This window comes from Pantherophis guttatus, chromosome 3, assembly GCF_059756535.1.
Source record: "Pantherophis guttatus breed Tessera chromosome 3, ASM5975653v1, whole genome shotgun sequence".
Taxonomy (NCBI): domain Eukaryota; kingdom Metazoa; phylum Chordata; class Lepidosauria; order Squamata; family Colubridae; genus Pantherophis; species Pantherophis guttatus.
This window is the reverse complement of record NC_142065.1, coordinates 149,508,106-149,528,804: the sequence shown is the minus strand read 5'-3', so window position 1 is coordinate 149,528,804 and position 20,699 is coordinate 149,508,106. Positions and strand designations below refer to the sequence as shown.

The window sequence follows — 20,699 nt, the reverse complement described above, 5'->3', positions numbered from 1 at the left end:
GTTTAAAAGAAAGATCTCTTGAAAAAAGTAAAGAGACCGAGAAAAAAATAGTTTAGCCTAATAAACTGTAACTGTAATAGAAAGTCAACTCTACTTTTGAAAAAGGAGAGCTAATTCAGATATTATCGCTGTCATCTATATTTTAAAACATTAGCAGAGTTCAGAAACTATTTTTATGCACATGTGCTGTCTCTATAAAAGGGGTAACTCTGATCATTCCCAGTTCCATATTTTGAAATACAATTTCAATAAATGGTTTTAAAGATGATTTGGTATACTTGGGTACCTTTTCTAACTATGGAGCATCATGGCTACATCAACTTTAAATCAACTTTCTGTTCCATATCGTATGTGTCCTACCAATAGTCATATGGTAAAATATAAAAACTCTGAAAGATAAGTTGGATCTTGGTGAGATATTCTAGGACAGGGGTCGGCAACCTTAAATACTCAAAGAGCCACAAAGGTCCTAACCAGAAGCCCCCTGTTCAATTCTGGAGCTGACTGGAAGTCCGGTTCCCCCACCATAGAGTCTCCTTCTAGTGCGGCATTCTTTTTCCTCTACTTGTCCTAACTGAAAGCCTTATCAATTGTGGAGCTGACCAGAAAACCCATCCCTTGCCATAGAGTCTCTTCCTGGTGTGCTGCGCTTTTTCTCCCCATAACTGGAAGCTTCTCTCAAAATTGTGGCGGCGACAGGGAGCCGCAGCAGAGGGATGAAAGAGCCACATGCGGCTCCAGAGCCGTGGGTTGCTGATCCCTGTTCTAGGAGCAAAAGTGGGATTAACTAGCCCCTATCACTGAATAAAACCAAAGGACTTTGTTGGCATAATAAACTATTCAAACTCAAATAAATCTGGATCAATGCTGTTATAACTGCCAGTGAAGAGAAGACCAAACCTTCACTCAGTAGGTTAAAATGTAGATTTTAAGAATGAGTTTTAAGAGTTAAGGATGAATTTTAAGAGGTGAAACAGGTGCCCTAAGACGTAACTTTTTCTCACACCTATTTTTTTTAATGGACCTATCCTGGTAACTTCATTGTTGGATTTATAAATTATGCTTGTTGCACAAACTTAAGTGTGTAGCCAAGAGTGTAGCCTCCATGCCATAGATGTATTGCATTAGCATGTACAAAGACAACATAGAAAATAAAGGGATAAAAATCTAATACTGTAGAATATTGATGTGTAGTCTGAGCCAAGAAGTTAATTACTAGCAAATATATCAACATATACATTAGGAACATATATGGGTGCACATGCAATTTCCATTGATCTTTGCATTCAGTGGTTATTTAATTGATTAAATCAAAAGAGAGGACTTTGTACAATAGGTAATGCACCTCTGGAATAGTTTCTTTTTCAGGACAATGAAGCCCATAATTGCAAACTTTAAAAGATAAATGTAGTATTATCCTGCAGGGAGGGAAAGTTACAGGTAGTCCTCGACTTATAACCATTTGTTTAGTGACTGAAGTTACAATGGCACTGTAAAAAGTGACTTATGATTGGTTTTTTCACACTTATAACCATTGCAGCATCCCATGGTCACATGATCAAAATGCAGACACTTGGCAACTGACATGTATTTATGATGGTTGCAGTGTCCTGGGGTCATGTGATCCCCTCTTGCGAACTTCTGACAAGAAAAATTAACTTAAGTTAATTCACTTAAGATTCACTTAAGAACCATGTTAGTAACTTAACTGCAAGGATTCACTTAACAACTGTGGCAAGAAAAGTCATAAAATTGGCCAAAATTCACTTAACAACTGTCTTGCTTAGCAATGGAAATTTTGGGCTCAGTTGTTGTCATAAGTCTAGGGCTATCTATATATACTACACTTTTTGCTTCTCCTAGTCAGGTTTTCAGGCTCACTGTGATTCTGTATACCCCTGCTCTGTCATGAGGCAATAGTAATTCAGTATTGTCATTTATTTAAAATACAATTTGGTTATATGTTTTCTCTCATCTTTGATTTTAGATAATAAATAAAGTCATATTACTCTACCTTTCTGATTTTAAAGTTGATTCATTTACATCACTAAGATTCTTTGTTGTCATATCTTCCAGCTGTAAAATGGAACCAATGTTGTCATCCAGGCAGATGATGCTTCATTCTGGCACAGATTTTATCCAATTCACACTCTTATGCCTTTGCTTGTGCTAAGACTACATTCTAAATTTCCTATGCTAAATCTGCCTGTCTTAATATTCTACGTAGCTCCAATAGTATACAACACTATATATATTTAACATCCACTGGGACCTGCCTGATTTGATCTCTATCTTTGTGCTAGAGGACTTAGAGTTGATAACCAGAACTGCCTAGCCCTAGAGAGAAAGAGTAAGGATATCAGACTGAATTTACAGTGTTACTGAAAATACTAGTAACTTTATTTGTAGATACGTACAGCGCTTTTATTGGCACAAATGCATGACATTTCTAAAGTTCTCTTTCTGCTTTAAAATGGAGTATGAAATTATTGTAAGAAATTATTTTCAAGTCTGGTATTTTTCTAAGTGTGCAGTTCCCTAAGCCTCATGTCTAGTAAAGAAAAATACAGCCCAATTTAGCTTAGTATGACAATAGTTATTGATTTTTGCTTTACTTATTTGTATTTTTCCTGCTATTTTAGAATCGATATTCCCTAACCTCATTTCTATTTTGTGTGTATAAGAGGAGAAGATAAATTAATACAACATGGTTGCATGGTAACTCTTTTCCCTATGGAAAACCCTCTTTCCATATTATTTATAGTAACATGTGTGAAGAGGCTATTTAGATGGAGTATGATGTTTGTCTATATTGAGATTGTTGGAGAAGTGTAGGAAGAAGCATAGGGAAACAGAAATTTCCACAAGGGAAAAGACAGCTCAAGAAGGGTAGATCACTCTGAACAGGTAACTTTAACTTACGTGAAATGTAATACACTTCTGGCTACTCTAGTTAAGAGCATTCCCATTGATTGTGAATTAGAAAATAAAACCAGAGATTATCGGGAAATTCATGACCAAATTCATACATGATCACAAAAGGTGTTTAAACAGTCTTGCTAAGTTTGAGAACTTTGGATACTCTGCAGCTTTGAAAAGCAAATCCAGAGGGATTTCAGTTTTGTGAATAAAATGCCCTGTCAGATAATCTGCAAAGATCTATTAAATGCATGCTCAAGTCATAACAAAGAGTTACAATTACTTGATACCATAAATGTCTGTGCCATAGATCAGTTGTATGTGGAATCATCATAAGGGAAGTAATCCTGGATGAATCCTATTTGGCATCTATCACTTCATTGGATTGGATTGTTGATGCAGCTGAAAATAATAACCACAGCTTTATATGCCAAGTTGAAGAAATTCCAAGGAAGTCTAAAATAAACTTGGACTTTATGAAAGTAAATGACTAAACACATGTGCACTGATCAAAAAAAGAGTTGAAAGGCAAGATAATCAAATATATCCCAAAAGACTCTTAAAATAATTTTTTACAGAGATTTTGCTATTGCAAATGCAGTAATTCTTGCCAGTTTAAACAGGTCTTCATGGAGGTTAAGGCTCTCTGTTGCTATTGGTCATAATTATTATACGTTGACTAAAACAGCAGAGACAATGTGTATCTTTAGGCTAGTTATTGAGAATAATAATGGGGAAAAGCTTCCTAGTCATTCTTATAAGGATCTGATTGATCAGTGAGAAACAGAATGCCAGAATAGATAACATTCTCTGATAAGAGCTCCAGTTTTATTCTTAACCTCATGGAAGAATGATATGACATTGTGTGCATCTGTCTTTCAGTGTAGCTTAATCAGAATAAGAAATCTAGATATAGGTAATCCTCAACATACGACTACAGTTGTGTCCAAAATTTCTGTTGCTAAGCAAGACAGTTATGAAGTGAGTTTTGCCCCATTTTACGACCTTTTTTGCCACAACTGTTAAGCAAATCCCTGCAGTTGTGAAGTCAATATGGCTTCCCCCATTGACTTTGTTTGTCAAAAGCTAGCTTGGAAGGCTATAAATGCTGATCACATGACCCTAGGCCAATGGCAACTGTCATAAATAAATACCAAGTGCCAAGTGCCTAAAGTTTGATCACGTAACCATAGGGATGCTGTAACAGTCATAAGAGTAAAAACTGATCATAAGTAATTTTTTTCAATGCTGTTGTAACTTTGAACGGTCATTAAATGAATGTTTGTAAATTGAGGACTACCTGTTGTTTTTGAGTTAGTACCCTAATTGGCTCTGCTGGGATTACTGGAGTATGTTTTAGTAGGTTTTCTTAAGAGTAAGCTTTAAGAGTAAAGTTACATAGTGCTTTGAATTAATTAAAAATGCCTCTGGGTTGGATTATTGTAATAAACTCTGCGTGGAGCTGCCCTTGAAAACAATGCACCAGCAACTTTTAGCATTTCTCATTATGTTCATGTGACACTGCTGTTTTTTAAGCTTTAGTCTTCTGAGTGCAATTGAAAGAGATGCCTGTCACTTATAAAACCCTACGTGATGTAGGATTAGGCTGTTTGTGGCTTCATCTCATTTCCATGGTCTCTGCTCAGGCCACCAGATCTAGTAGAGAAAGCATGCTTCAGGTTTCTTCTGTCAGTGTCATGTTGTAGGACTCTGGGCTTGTGCCTTCTCAGTAGCAATATCTCCCTGGAGATCTAGATGGCCCTTTTTGACTTTTTTGAGACTGAAGACCTGGCTGTCTTTGGGTCAGAAGATTAGACGAGCTCTGCTGCTTTTGATGTGCTTTTTGTGATTGGGATTATTGTTTTGGGCACAGGAGTAGTGCGGTGGCCTAGAGATGGAGCTCTCGCCTCACAATCAGGAGGCTATGAGTTCAATCCTAGGTAGAGGCAGATATTTTTCTCTCTGGGCCCAATGAGAATATATCTTTTGAACAAAACTCCGCACAGGCGACAGGAAGGGCCATTCCGGCCATTAAACATTCTGCTAGCTCCATTCAGTTGCCCAGACTCTACCCCACAAGGGATTATGGGGTCATTAAATGATGATGATGATTGTTTTGGGCACTATGGGATGTAGTGGTTGTAATTAGTATATTAATTTTTGTATTCATATTGTGAGATGGGCAATCATATAAATATTTTTTTAAAAAATTTAAATGTGAATGTGTTTTGGCGACATATTAAAACAGATGCTCTATCTCATAGAAAGGTGTTCCTTCTTTAAAGAGTTGCCAGCAGATATTCAGTGCTCAGGGCATTTTTTAAAAATCAGAACTTGCAACTGAAAAAACTTACACAGGAACAGATACTACAGTCTTCATCTATTTTTTAAAACTCTGCTGTTGTGACTCCAACTCCCGAGCCCGTCTTATCGGAGGGAGAAGACTCCGAAAGTGAAGGAGAGGAGTTGGCAAGGCCTCCCTCTCCAGGACCCTCCTCTCTGGCAATGCCTCAGGTGTCTTCCGAAGGCCAAGAGATAGGTCAGGAGCCAGGCACTTCCGAGCAGTCGCAGTTAGACAGCGACGGAGATAAGTCTTAGCTGGATCCCCGACAGCGTCGGAAAGACAAGCGTGCGCAGCAGAGAAGGAGGCATGCCAGAGATTAAGCTGAGTCACTGGACCACACCCCACAGGGGATAAAAGGGGGTGTGGTGGCCATTCAGGCTTTGTGACGGACAAAACTGAAAGCTAGCAAGTCATTCTGCATTTCTGGAACTTTGTTATATGCTCTGCTTGGATTGATTTTTGGACTGGACTTGACTATTCTTTGGCTTTTGTGGACTTACTTTGATGTTTCGGTCGGAGGAGATAAACCTCCCTTTGTAAGTAATAACTTTTGGCAAGCAGCCACTGGGTTGCTGCCAATTCTGTTATCAAAGGAAATTCTTGTCTGCTGGTTTATTTTAACTCTTGGTCGACTGCTGGTGTGTGTGTGTGAGACGGGGACAGAACATCTGCATGGTTTCAGATAGAAAGACTGAAAGCTGCTACGGGGCAATGGATGGGGTATGTTGGAATGACCTTGAGGGACATGAGGAAGAGATGCTACCCAGGAAACAATCGGATAAAAGGGGGAGGAGACCACAACTGCTTAATGGATAAAAAAAAGTTTAAAATGATACAACCTAACATAACAGATTGTTAAAAGTGATGGTGAGAGATTTGTATTTTCAGATGTACAAGATTCCTTTAATGTAACCTTCCAATAAAGTAGAATTAGCTCATTTGGTTGTCTCTCCTGCCTGGTTTACCTGACAACAGTGAAACATTGAAGGTGTTAACATAGCCACCGCTTGCATCTTCTTAAACTAATGTGTCTTTGGGAGAATCACTGTGTGATCCTGGGGAAAGTTCTAACTGCTTTAAGGTCTTGTAGACATATTGTTATGCTTGCTTCCTTCTGCTCCAGAATAGTTTGTGCCTTTGAGTCTAAAGGGCTACACCGCTCTAATTTTGTTGTTTTCCAATATTGCTGCTCACAAAATGGCTGCTTGTAATAATATCTATATGGCAGTTGCTCCATGTGGTGAAACGCTCATATACAGCAGCTTGCTTTGTAATTGGCTGCTGCTGTGTTGTTTGTTATCACAGCACATTGCTGAAAATTCCTGTTAGCTTTTTATAGCAACACAGGAAAAATATGAAACTAATTTGTACAACTATCCAGTATATACATAAAGGAAGCAAAGCATGAGGTGGCCAAGCTATGGTGGCTATTTCAAATAAAACATACCCCAGTGACCTAGATAAATACATAATGTCTGGCTTTTAACTAAAAGAAACATCTCCTTTTTGGTGTCAAATCATTTGTGGCCCAGAATAATACAAAACAAAATGAACCTGTGATGGTTTGATTTTATGACAGTTTTGGAATAAGACACACATAACAAGAAGAGAAAACGCATATCTATCAAGATGCATGATTAACCCAATTTTGTTTTGGTGATCACTTCCCTCTGACAGCCTAACAAAACCAGGCTACGTTATGCTCAATTTCTGTGGTAACTATGTGTATCCATATGTATACACTTACTCTTCTGATCATTTACAGACTGCAAAAATAATCAGCTAATAATTTTTGACACGACATCAGGAGAAGAGCATATGAATTCAATATCATGTGGCTTATCACATGAAAAGCCTAATGTTATTTACATGATGTGACCGCAAGGAGCCAAGTGTCTCTGTCAAACTTTCATATTTTATGGATTTCTTTATAATGTGCTCATACTGTTTAAAATCAATTAATTTTTTTTATGATTTTTTTTATCATAGACTCAGTAACAAGTCTATGCAGCAGCCAAATTTCATTTATCTTAAACTATACTTTCTATGCAAAAGATAAATCTATCAGAAGAAACAAACAAACAAAAAAAAGGCTGTGCAATGCCTCACACTGAAATGGAGTGAATTTCCTGACATCAGGAAAGTTTCTTAGCTAACACAGTTGCATCCAGAAATACCTATGAATTTGTTGTGAGTAAGAAAATATACTGTATATTTTTAGTTTTTACAAAACAAAATGGTAATTATTATCAATCTGAATGCAAGCATGCAAGCTTTTCAGTGAAAACTGAGTATTTTCCCTGCTACATTGAATTAATGAGGCTTTTCTACATAGATAAAGAACCATTTTCCTTCCACAAACATGAATACTTAGACATGACTGAGGGAGATATGTTGGGAACTAGAACTTCTGAGGTATTGATGATGAGATTGGGACATTAAGAAAATATGACCTTGGTGTAAAAACAGAAGGAAAATGAATCTTTCTTTATTGTTTATTTTCAGGTTTGGTCTCTCCAACTGATATCAGTATAAATTCTAAAAAATAGGATTGTATGGTTTGTGTAGTTGTTCACATAAGCTTTTACCAAGTAACATAGAGTTTTGTAATTAGCACTATATTTCTTGGGTTATAGTGATCAAACCACAGTAGCCCCTTTTACAAACATTTTTGACATCAGGATGGGAAGAGAATAATGTAATAATTTCATTGTTATTGGTTGGTAATTTTTTAAGAATATGGAATTTTGATTTAGGAGAGAGTAGCTGGAAATAGGGTATTGATTGTGATCAATATTGCCCGAAATCATTATGGAGCTGGGCAGCCTATAAATTTAATTAATTAAATAAAAGTTATAAAGTTGCTGCACGTGATAACTTTATAACTAATTTTTTTTAAAAAAAATATTGGCATTGAACCTGTCCTCTTGATCTTCATAGCGCGATATATTTACAAAGGCTTGCAGCATAACACAGAAGTGTCTGGAACAAGAAAGAATAAAGTCATCTGCATTGTGACATTATTTTCAAATGAACACATTTTGTGCAATTATGCCATGACATGCATTTGCCTTCGCCAGTGGATGTCTATATTGTAATGGCTGTTCTGGCAATATTTTAGTGGAGAAGGGTTGAGGAAACTTTGAGCACAAAAGAACACACACTTTTTGTACGTTCATTTAGATTAAACTAACTTACTAATTACTGTACTTAGTTCTTTCTAGAAATATCAGGCTTGCCACTGAAACTCTTATCATTTCTCATATTTGTCAGTGTGATAATATCTTCAAAAATAGATTCTCAAGATTCTGAAACACATTAATGTTGAGCTTTGATCTAGAAAAAACAGTAGGACATTTCATATTCTAAATCAGGGATCCCCAGGCCACGGACCAGGACCGGTCCGTGGCCTGTTAGGAACCAGGCAGCACAGTTGGAGGTGAGTGGCGGGTGAGTGAGCGAAACTTCATCTGTATTTGCAGCTGTTCCCCAGCACTAATATCACTGTCGAAACTGCATATGTGAGGGATCTAGGTTGCGGTGCTCCTCCTCCCCTCCCTGGTCCGTGGAAAAATTGTCTTCCACGAAACCGGTCTCTGGAGCCAAAAAGGTTGGGGACCGCTGCTCTAAATGGTTCAGCAGAAGGTCATTTGTGCCTAACCAGTGTGAAGTATTACAATGTTACTTCCACTGTGTTTAAGGAAATGAAAATAACAGGAAAGATTTTTGCCATACATGGTTATTTAAATAATTTGGTATACTTAACTCTTGGAAGTCAGCAGCTGAGAACTTCATAATTTTTGCTGATGAAGGCAATGGTTATAAATTACAAAAAGTTTGAAGCATGATCCCAGCTCATCCTGCACAAAGACGAAACAGTGGTCTTGCTCTTACAAATTAAATTAAATTAATTTGACTTGGCAAATTATAGAAGAGTCTTTATTCTGTCACTAGCTTTACCATCAGTGCTGCTGGAGGAATAATTTAACATTCTCAAATATTAGTCTGTATGAGTCAGATGATAAGAGTAGATTATTGTAGTTTTATAGGGAGTCCCACTCTATACAGTAACTTGGGAACAACAAAGGCAGGAAGTAATTGTAAGAGGAATCTTACAATAGCTACTGTTGGATTAATGCAGTACAATTTCTGATACCGTTGCTAAACTCTGCGCGATTTGCTTTGTCAATACAACAGCACCTGTTTAAAGAATTATTAATTGCTAGGTAGGTACTATTCAACAATATTTCATGTCTATGTTCCTGCAGTTTAAACTTTCTTTACTGCCTGATGTGGACTGCAGCAATAATGAAAGTTGTTACTAAAATATAAAGCACTGTATTATATTTGACTTTCTATTTCTATTGAATATATTAATCCTTGCCAGCTTCTTCTCCATTCAAATATTAGTGACAAAAACATTGCTGCATCTTGTTTAATCTGATGAATCAGATTTTATAGAAATAATTGCCAGTCTGATACACATACAGACATATATTCCATCACCACCATTTTCTAACATTGAATAGGACTACTATTCCCTGAACCATGGATACTATATAATAATTTTCTGCGAGTCTTTTATGAGGACAAAAGATCATCCTCAAAGGAACATCTTTTGGTTATTATTTTCAGTGCCCTTTGTCAGATCGTTCCACTGATGGGGTCCCTCAGGTTAGCTCTTAGCTCTTACAAGAGTGCATTATTTTTCTTTTATTTTAAATCTCCAATATCCCAAGTCATATAATTACTTTTATGATTCCAGATATCTGCAGAAGCTTGACCTTTTGTGTATTGCTACAGTAATTATAAAACTGAATAGCTCTATACATATACTTGCATAATGCATATTTTGCAATGGGTTTATTATATGGATTTGTATTGAGTTCAGCTTTGGTACAAAAGTGGTTGGTAATTAGTACATAATTTATAAAGAGGCCATTTTAAACAACTCTTTAACTTCATGTATTTTAAATGTCCTTAGAAGAGTCTCCCCCCCCCTTGCTTTGTTGGTAATGTTTTCATTTTTCTGCTGAGTTCAGTGTTATTTGCTCTGCCTTTGGATGTGAAGAAAAAAACTAGTCCAATCCTTCTTTCCCATTTGTCTTAACTTTCTTTAAAAAAAACAAAACCTTTTTCCTGTTTTTTATAAGTACAATCTACAAATAATGTAATTAAAAAAGAATAAAAGCTATAATTCATATGAAACAATACATTTTATATGACCAAATAATTTTCAAAGTGTATTAAAAGCAGACATTTTGATTCACGGTCACAGTGATAGAGGCAAAAACGAAAAAAATTAACTTTTCTTCTTTTAGTTGGGAGTTAGAGCTTAAAACTACTTCTCGTCTCATGGAGGAATCTTATTCTCTTCAGTCTAATATTCTGCCTTCTAACAAAAGTCATGGCTTCCTATCCAGGAGGCTGAGGCTGAGGCTGATTACGAGGTAGTTGTGCCAGGGCAAGGTGGCAGGAGAAGGAAAGAAAACTGATATGTGGCCTGAAACATCTTCCCCATCATGGAATGAGGGTTAAGTGACCATGTAGCAGTGATAATCCTGACAGACAGCTGCAAGAATAGCAAGGCAGCATTCAAGATCTACCATGAAAGCAAATCCGTCAGATCTTTGTTTATTCTACCAGCAGGATTTTTGCCCTCTAAAATGTTCTCTATGAATTTCTAAGCCCCATTCTCAGATTCCTTTTTAAAAATAGCCAAGTGGGAATGGGCAGAACCTTTCAGGCCCAAGGCCCCTCCAGTAGTAGCAGATCAGTTGTATCTCTTATCTACGGGGAGTATAAAATGTCTAGCTACACCAGTGGTGGGTTGCTCCCGGTTCGGTCCGGTTCTTGTGAACCAGTTGTAACAGCGGTGGGAGGCTCTGCCCACCCGCACGTCGTCATGAACGATCTGCGCATGCGCAGAAGATTCTGTGCATGCACGTGCACTCCCGTTGCGAACCAGTAGTGGAGGTAAGTAGAACCCACCCCTGAGCTACACATGTGTTCTTCCCCCAAACTTTAAGGGCTGATTGGGTGGGAACTCCCCTCTTCCTTATTTTGTTTTGTTCTGTGCTTGTTTGCCAATTTGCATTTTGTATTTATGGTTCGTATTGTTTGTTAGATGTATGGTTAGTCCTGGGGTTATGACAGCAACTGGGACTGGGATTGCCATCAGCAAATAATGCGGTTGTAAATTGTGACATCATATTACTGCACTGCTTCTCAACCACAATCCCAACAGTCCCAACTGCTGTCAACCCAAGAGGCATGAGTTATTAAGTGTGAAGTGATAGGACAGGAGTTCGGTAATGAGAGGGTATACTGTGGGGGTTGGGGGATACTGTGGGGGTTGGGGGAGACCCTTAGAAGCCCGAGACAGACTGTCTGCAAGCCAAGGGAGGCCCAGTGCAGGCTGCATGGAAATTGAAGATGGGTGGGGAAGAATTGGGAGGCTCAATGAAGTCCATGAAGGAGTTGGGATAGAGCAAAATCAGGCCACATTCAAATTGAGGGAGAGCTTGGGAGACCCGGTACAGGTCACATATGAACTGAGGGAGGCTAGGAGAAAGCTTGGGAGGCACAAGGCAGGCTGTGTGTGAGTTGGGGGAGGCCTAGGAAGTTCAGCAGAGACTGCCTGCAGTCGGGGGATGCTGTGGACTGGGAGTGACTTAGACCTTCCCTTCCAGCTTCCCCATTGGTTTTGCTTGTGGGAAGTTGGCAGGGAAGGTTGCAGTGTTGTGACTGAAGTTCCCTGAGATGACATAACTATGGGCCAGGCACCCAAGTGTTCACATCTTGATCACATGATCATGATATGATGGCCGTAGGGGACCAGTCATATGTCCATTTTTCAAGGTCATCATTACTTGGAATAATTATCGCTGAATGAATGGATGTAAGACAATAACTACCTATAAATGTTTTTTTTTCTTTTTGATTTATTATGTGTACACTTCCCAGAGTCACATTGTCTGAGTTGAACAGCCTTATAAATCTATAAATAAATAAATCTATAAATTAATAAATGGACGGTGTCTTTTTGTGCTTCCTGAATTTTGCCTAGGTGCAAACTTTTCCAGTTAATACACTTGACTCAAGCTAGATGTGCAAATGAATTTGAGGATGTCTCAAACGACCACGCTGAGTCACTTTCCTGTCAACTCCATTGACCAAGAACGGTAGTTGGACAAAATGCAGCATTTTTCAGAGGATGGACCTGACACAATTTAGGAAGGGAAGTAGATTAAAACAATAATCCAACCTTCTCAAATGCAAGTTTCTTTATCCCAGTATGCTCTATTCTGCTTTAGCTTCCAAGTATCTTTCTTTTTGCAAGTTTGTTATCAAGCTGGGATAATAAAAGAGGTAAACCACATTTAACTGAAATCAATTCATGCAGCCAAAGGAATGGAGTTTCTTCTATGGGGCAAGAAGAAACAATAAGCTTTACTTTTAACTAGAAATGAGGAAATTAACCCTTTCCTATCATATTCTGGTATTTCGTGTTTAGTACTATTACTGGTTACATAACAGCCTAGTTCAGATTTGGATGATCAGAAGCAATGTGAACAGGTTCTTGAGATAAATCCCAATTCTGCAGACATTCTGTTAATTAAATTATGGTTAAGGCAATGCTGAAAGGTTCAAGTTACAAAGTTCCCCTGGAGACAAAATAGTAAACAAGAAGTCTGTGTTACTTGTTATTGCTACAGAAAAAGTAAAGCATGCATTTAATGCCTGATAGTGTTTGGCTCTCTTGAACATAGGAAGATTTAGAATAATCATTGGGGGTGGGCTTTTTTTGAGGGGGGAGAAGGAAATGCACTTTCAGCAAACTTTCAGTTAAAGTTTGAAATTGAAGTAAGAAAAGAAGTGCAAGTAAACCAACAGCCAACAGAACACTTTTTTTTGACAATATAAGCTTCATATAGCTTGGATTTTAGCATGGCATTTCTCCAGAATAAATATTAGTCTTGGAAAAAATAATAAAAGCAATTCTTTCATAAAGGTTACTTAAATAACCTCAAGGCCTCAAATTATATACATGATTTAGACTTCCCTGGAGTTTGTTAACTGTAAATTTAACCAACAACATTTTTTTTAAACTGTAAAGAAAAAGGAAACAATAAATTAAAATCCATTTTTATGTTGATTGTCAACAAGACAGAAATAACTTTTCATGATCACCAAAGATTACTTTTCAGTTTTATGAAGAGTTTTGGTGGAAGGGACTCTAGTGAAAAGCTTCTTGTTTGTGATGACATTTTTTAAAGAAAATAAATTGGCAACATAAGGTATTATGAAAGGGTGAAAGACTTTAAATTGGATAACTTGATTTATTTCTCTTTTGAGTGCACTTCATAATCTGATCAATGGGGACAAATTTATGATAACTTCCCTTTTTTTTCTTTGCAGCTTCTTGCTTAAGAAGAGATTTTTGTCTTGGAGTATCAGACTTTTATTTCCTTGAGAGAGAAGTCTATTCTGTTTTCAGAATAAATGTTAATTTTTTTTAAAATCTAAACTACAGAAGACAATGTTGTCATTATAAATGGGCTTTGACTCAAAAAGATTGTATGTATTGCAGTGAATTACTAAGAAGTTTAGGTCGTAGCTCTATCCAAGGCATTTTCGCCTTGTGCTTTGAGTTTTCTTTTCAACTTGTTCACCATTCCAATATTTCCATTGGTGGACAAGTGGCTACTGTGAATTGCTGCATTGTTATAGAACTTCTGTACAGAATGTACAGAACTTCGGTATAAAATGTCTGTGGGGAACCATAACAAGTGTACAAGGATTCCCTTTCCAGATATTTGCTTTCTAGTATGTGGCAAACTGGGACTATCAAAAGGAATGCAGCAGAGACAAAATGTGGTATATGGTCCATCTTTGTGGTGTTCATGAGAACATCACATTTATAAGGCTATTTACAGGAAGGAGATGAGCTTAAACTGAATTTTTTGAAGAAAATTTATTTAATATTCCAATTAAATTTATTTAAAGATTTCAATATCTAACTAGAATTTATAACTACCACTGAAACAATTGAAAGTTATTGTTGGTTTCTCAGCTCATTGTTACTTTCATGGGAGCACTTTGGCTTTACTTAAGCATAGGGATTGTTCAGAGTTTGTATTCCAGATTGCAATTAAATGTTGTTTAGCTAAAGCCTGAAATAAACTTAAATTGGTTACAGCTTATGGGCTGATAACTGAGGGATGCTTCTAAAAGGAAGTACTGGAGAGAGAGTTGCAGTTGGCTTTATTCCAAGGCTATAAATGTGTGTGTTTGTGTGTGTGTGTGTGTGTGTGTGTGATGTTTTCAGCCACACTTGCTATGCTCGTCTAAAGCACCTATCTTTGTTCTAGATGTTGACTTGCAGAATAGCTTTTAAGCAGGAGCATCAATCACAGGCAGAAGTTCAATCACAGAGAGGTACCATTTTCTCCAGTTTGAAGACTAGGGGAATAGGAATCTGAACCACATAGTTCTTTAGTCTTTTATGTTCTCATGAAATGGATAGTGAAATTGCACAGTTCTTAATGGTAAAAGCCTGGTTATGCTTTTATTTGTGCTTTAAGGTTCGAAGCATAAAACATTCAATTGTTTTACAAAGGAAAATTCAAGAGCAAAGCCAAGAAAAACTTTATAAAACTGCATATTATAATAAAATCGAAATCAAAACACTTTGGGTAAATTTATTTTAAAAAGACAACTCAAGTTCCTTATTTTTCACATGGATGTAAAAGAGTGTACATTAAGAGGTACCATTTCTAAGGTAACAGTTAAATTACCAAAATAAAGGACAAAAGTGAAAAATAAATATATTTAAAAGGCAATTTTTTGAAATAAAGGACTGGTTGTTTTTTTTATATAAAAAGGACTTATAGTCACTGCAGGTATAATTGTATAACTACACATTGGCCTGGCCTCTCCTAAGTATGGTTTTCAGATGGGCTCCCCTTTGGATATAAAATAAGATACACATTGCAAAATACTTCATGCCATGTAAATATTTTACAATTTTAAAAAAGATAACTACGTTAGATTTTTTAAAAAACTAGAAAGAATAAAAGCAAAAACTTCAAGATAGAAAAGAGAAAAAAGTAAAGAAAGAAAGATAAAGCAAAGCCAAAAGTGCAAAAGACAAAAAGTGACTTCCAACTTATTTTTACAACAGATATATTTAAATTGGCCTTTTATTCTATGGTTAACTTACAACATAACTTTCATTTTCTCCGCATGGTAGGGGAACGGCTGTCACTCTGGGGTCCGACAGTGCCATGCAGCATGTGACCGAGTCTGCAAATTAGCTTAGCTCCGCCCTCTAATCCCAGTGTTACTACTTTTTTTTCCCTAATCAAGCTCATGTATTGTTTTCATTTTTTTAAAGTTTCATGCAAAAAGTCTAAAAAAAACCCAAAACCTGATGATGTTTTTTGTTGTTTTGTTGTTTATATTCTGGTTGGGATGCTGTTCTTTCCGTGAACTATCTTATGCCATTCTAGGTAACAAAGTGGATTTTTTCTTAATTCCCCAATTTGTAGCAAATTAGCTGACTCTCAATATTTACAGAGGTTCTTTTTCATAAAACTGTGAATAATGAAACAGTAAATAATGAGTCTAGAGAAATGTGGGGTTAATTTCCATAGCCTGTGGTTTTACTCTTCATTCTATAAGGACTTCTTCCCTCATCCTGCCATAGTGGTTCTGTAAAATGTACCTGTATTTTTCCTCCCTCTTTCTTGCTCAATTATTCCCATTTCATTGGGTTAACCTAGTTGCAGGAGATCATGTGGCTTCCTTGCAGCAGCTGCCCACCATTTCTTCAAAGCAACTCATCAGCTGGTGGTTAAAGGTTTGCCTCACTTGCACCATATGGTAACCTTGGTTTCTCCTTCTGTCTGAATCTTTCACAATCTTGGTGGAGGGGCCTCTCAGTCACATTACTGTGTCTTAATGCTGCCTCTGGACTGCAAAAACCTTCCCACAATATATTGAAGTCTTGTTTCTAATCATCAATTATAAATATACTAGACTGTGGGCAGTGAGAACTATCTATATGCCAAATATAATAATCTATGGCTTAAAAATTCAATGATATATGAATAATGGATGGATTTTTAGAGGATGGAAATAAATGAAAATAGGAGTGTCAAGACTGTAAGATTTAACACTTTTTTTAAAAAAAACCTAATATTCCTCACAGCAAATGTTTTTGTTATCTTTGCTGTAACTTCAGACTTTGAAATAATTATTAATATTTGAGGACCATTGAATAAGTTATTTTTTTAATGGCTGTTTGTTACATCATGCCTCTGTTTAACACAAAAAAATAAATGTACCTAATGATAAAAGGCAGCCTTCCATTTCATGAGAGTGGCATCAAGTATTTTATTTAAAAATGTAACTTGAGTTGTGAGGCCACAACCATTTATTGGTCACAGAATCTGCTAGTCATGCATTTGGTAGCTGACAAATACCAGTTCATAACATTGATTGAGTATGTGCCATCAAGTCATGTTCAACTCCTAGCAACCACAGAGATCAATTCATGCATACAGTTCATTTATATCATTGGTAAGTGTAAAGGTGGCAACAGGCACGGCTATTGTGTGTGTAGGTAGTGAGAAAGACCTGTGCAGAGTGATCCTTCCCAAGTGTGTTTCCGGAGTCTTGACAGTGTTCAGCTGAAACCGCTTATTATCTTTTGTGTTAAATAGAGATAAAGGTGATGGTGAAAAGTGGGAGAAAAAAAATCAATTAACAAAGAAAAGAGGTGAGGGAGCATCTCAGTTCTTTATTCATATATGCCATCACATTGAAATGTGTTTTAGAATTATGGAAATTAGGATTTTCTCCAGTTTTTCACTGATCCCATTAAATAGATAAGATCTAGGAAAAAATTAATCTAATTTTTAAATTGTAATAAATTCTTATTTTAAAAAAGTATCAAAGTGTGTCACAGGCTTAATATCTCCATACATTCTAGAATAACTTTATTGTAGTTTAGTGAACTGCATGCCTTGCTCCTGTCCTGGGAAACTAGCAAGATAGCAATGGCTATTCTAATAGCTTCTTTACCACCCAAACCCTGTTTTTATTAGTTTATTATGATTTAAGGGTTAGTTAAGGTCTATTTATAGATAGCTGAAAATTCAGCATTGATTTCTACAACTATTCTTTTTGTTAAATATGAAAATTTATTTGGAAATGCAGTTTTAAAGAAAGAAAAGGACAGCTAAATGCTTTCTGTAACTGCTTATGAAAAATGATTCTAGATAAACATCAGTTTGAGCATACGCCCCGTTTGAAGTTCTCATTCACTCAGAACAGGGACCAAAAACTTTTGATGGTGAAGACCACACTCTGTTTTATTGTTTTAAGCATTAAGAATTACAAGCAAATGGGGTAATCGTGCAGTTTAATTTTATTTCTCATGGTTTTAAAGAGCTTTGTGTTAATCCTTAAAATAGTGGAAAATATATTGACACATAGCATTCTGCAACCTGGTTGCAAAACGCAGTCATGTAACCATGAGATGCTGCAATGTGTTGTAAATGTGAGCCAGTTGCCAAGCTCCCAAAATATGATCATGTGACAGGGATGGTGGTATGGCAGTCATAATTTAGAGGATGGGTCATAACTTTGAACACTCCTTATACAACTAATCATAAATTGAGGATTACCTGTAATATGTAAAAATAGGTGTCCGTTGTTTGGTATGAAATAAAAATTCCGATTTTATCTGTTACATCTAAAGTTTAGTGAATTGTCTATAATGTTGACAATTTGCAGTACTTAACTGGCCAAAAGTATTTCAATAAAATGAGATGAGACATGAATCAGGAAGTATCTGGCTAAAATCTCATCTTGGGCAGAAAATCACAATTACATTTCCAGAAGGCACATAGTCTCAACATTCACAGGATTTAAAACATTGAGTGAAAAGATTGAAAGAGATAACTGAGATAAGATGCATAATGTACATAAGCAGTATAATAAGTGCATTAAATATATTATTTAGCAATATTATTAGGCTACATTTTATACAGTTGATATTTTTGGGAAAGGATTCCTGGTGCTATAACTCTTCTTTGTCCCTTTGTCTCTCTCTCTCTGTGTGTATGTGTGTCTGGCTATCTTTAGTGTATTTTGGAGTGGATTTATGGCTATTTCTCTTAACTCTTTTGCTTTTTTAATTACAGGACTCCTTGGTAATGGCTCGTCTAAAGGATTAAGGCCAGGGTCTGAACACCTAGAGAATGAGAAGGATGATGCATCGCAAGTATCCTCAACTTCCAATGATATTAGTTCTTCAGATTTTGAAGAAGGGCCCTCAAGGAAAAGGTCAGACTCTTTTAAGTTCATATAATTTAATAGATTGTAGACTTATAAATAAATCATAACAGTGGAACCGTGCTGAAGCATCTCATTAATTCAGTGAAAAGTCTATGTGGAGATGCGGAACTTCCAAATGTAGATTTCACTCTACTTGTTCACTCCATGGCCCCCAGAAGGACATTGCAAATAGCCATGTCTTCTCTGCTTCAAGAAAAGGATCTGTGTAACAGAATTACAAAAGCAAATTCAGAAACAATGTCAGAAAAGAACTCATTGGCATGTATGTTGCTTTTAATGATAAAAAAAAATTATTTGCTTATGATGAAAAGCATTTTTCTTAGAAGGAACAAAATCTTTCTTTTGGATTTGGAGTTCTTTCAAAATCTCAACCATCTTAGTTTGAAGACATTTCTTTAAGGCTTTCCTTGGTTTTCTGAAAGATTTGTTTTTATTTTTGTGGTGCTTGACTTGCTGAACAAAACATGTGGCCACACCAAAAGACGGAGCTTAAAAGGCATAGATAATCAAAAAAACATTGCCAGCGAAGAGAACATCATTGTAAACATGTTAGTTATTGGCTCTTGTAAGACAATAATCTTTTGTCTTCAGTTCAGTAGTAAAATCCTTTTTGACTCTTGTTATGATATAATCTGGGCCTGTTCCTAAATAGGCACAATATAAAGTAAAATGGAAGATGTAGCGGGCCTACCAGTGTCAAAAGTAAAGGATAAGTTACCATTATTTCTTGTCTTGTGTTAAGGAAGAAAATTGAATGCTTGAAGAAAAATGGTTAATAAAAGGCTATTCAGGTAATTCTTGACTAACAACAACACTTGGGGCTAGAATTTCCGTTGCTAAGCAGTGTGACTTTAAAGTGCAACTGTATCATTTATCAAGAGCAATCCTTGAACTCTCAGAGTTGTTTGTTTGTTTATCTTATATGCCAGCCATCTTGCCTAGAGGCAGCTTACAAAGGCAGTTTACAAAATTTATATTGTTATCTGAATCCCACCATCATTAGGTGAAGCACCTTCCTTCTGGCTTCTCACAATCAAAGTCAGTGGGAAAGCCAGCAGGAAATTGTAAGTACCAGACCCAAGCAGCTGCTGTATGTAGGAGAGAGAGTAAGGGGATGGACATGTCTATGGAGATTCTCAGTCATCCAGGTCATGGTTGTCCCAAAGGTGCTTTTTCAAGAGGCAAGTGGACTTTCTGATTTTTCTTTGAAGACGTTTCGCTTCTCATCCAAGAAGAAGCAGAGCTGAAGAAGCTTCTTGGATGAGAAGCGAAACGTCTTCAAAGAAAAACCAAAAGAGTCCAGTTGCCTCTTGAAAAAGCATCTTTGGGACAAGGGGATGGACAGTTGTGCAAGGGACATTGATAGGGAGTGTGCAAGAGACACAGTGCTGATGGAGGAGGGTGCACAAGGGTGTGAGAGGATGCGAGAGAGGTGTGGTGGGGGTCGGAGGAGTGTGCAGGAGACACAGTCTAGGAGAGGGGGCACAGATAGAGGAGATTTGTGACTTGAAACTTTCCCTGCTGACTTCCCTACCGGCCTTCAGGGAAAGTTACAAATGATGATCACAAAATTGTAGGCAGCTGTAACAGATCATAAGTGTAAACAAGTTGCCAAGCACCCAGATTGCAATCACATGACTGCAAGGTACTGGGACAGGCAGAACTCCAAGGCTGAGTCATAACCAGTGTTCATTCAGTGATGTCATAACTTTGGAACAAATCTTCATAGGGCAAAGGAATACCTGTACTATAGCTCTTATGTTCTGTGTTCTCTGAATATGCAAAGCACTTTCCCTAAAGGATTTTGTTTTACTGTTACATTTAGTTTAAGAAATGGAGGGAACAGATTGTCACTTCTGCTTGTGAAGGACCAGATCCATTTATAAACGTGCATTTCAGTCTGAGAGAGAAGCAGCAATAAGTTACCTAAAATTTTGTACATAAAACTTTTAAAAAGTCAGAAACATCGTCCCTCAGAAATTTCAATAGCCTTAAAGCCCCTCTACTATACAATTTTTGAAGTATTTTATCATTAGTGTTTGTGAAATATGCTTTCACAGAAAATTAT

General features: G+C 36.8%; 1 protein-coding gene across 1 annotated transcript in view; it reads left to right on the top strand.

Annotated features, from left to right (window-relative positions):
- The window catches only part of JARID2 (jumonji and AT-rich interaction domain containing 2), a 242,420-nt gene that overhangs the window by 133,086 nt on the left and 88,635 nt on the right, over positions 1–20,699 (top strand). The window contains exon 3 of the mRNA XM_034429207.3: positions 18,478–18,619. Coding sequence (XP_034285098.1) covers positions 18,478–18,619 — 142 coding nt within the window. The remainder of the gene's footprint in view (positions 1–18,477; positions 18,620–20,699) is intronic.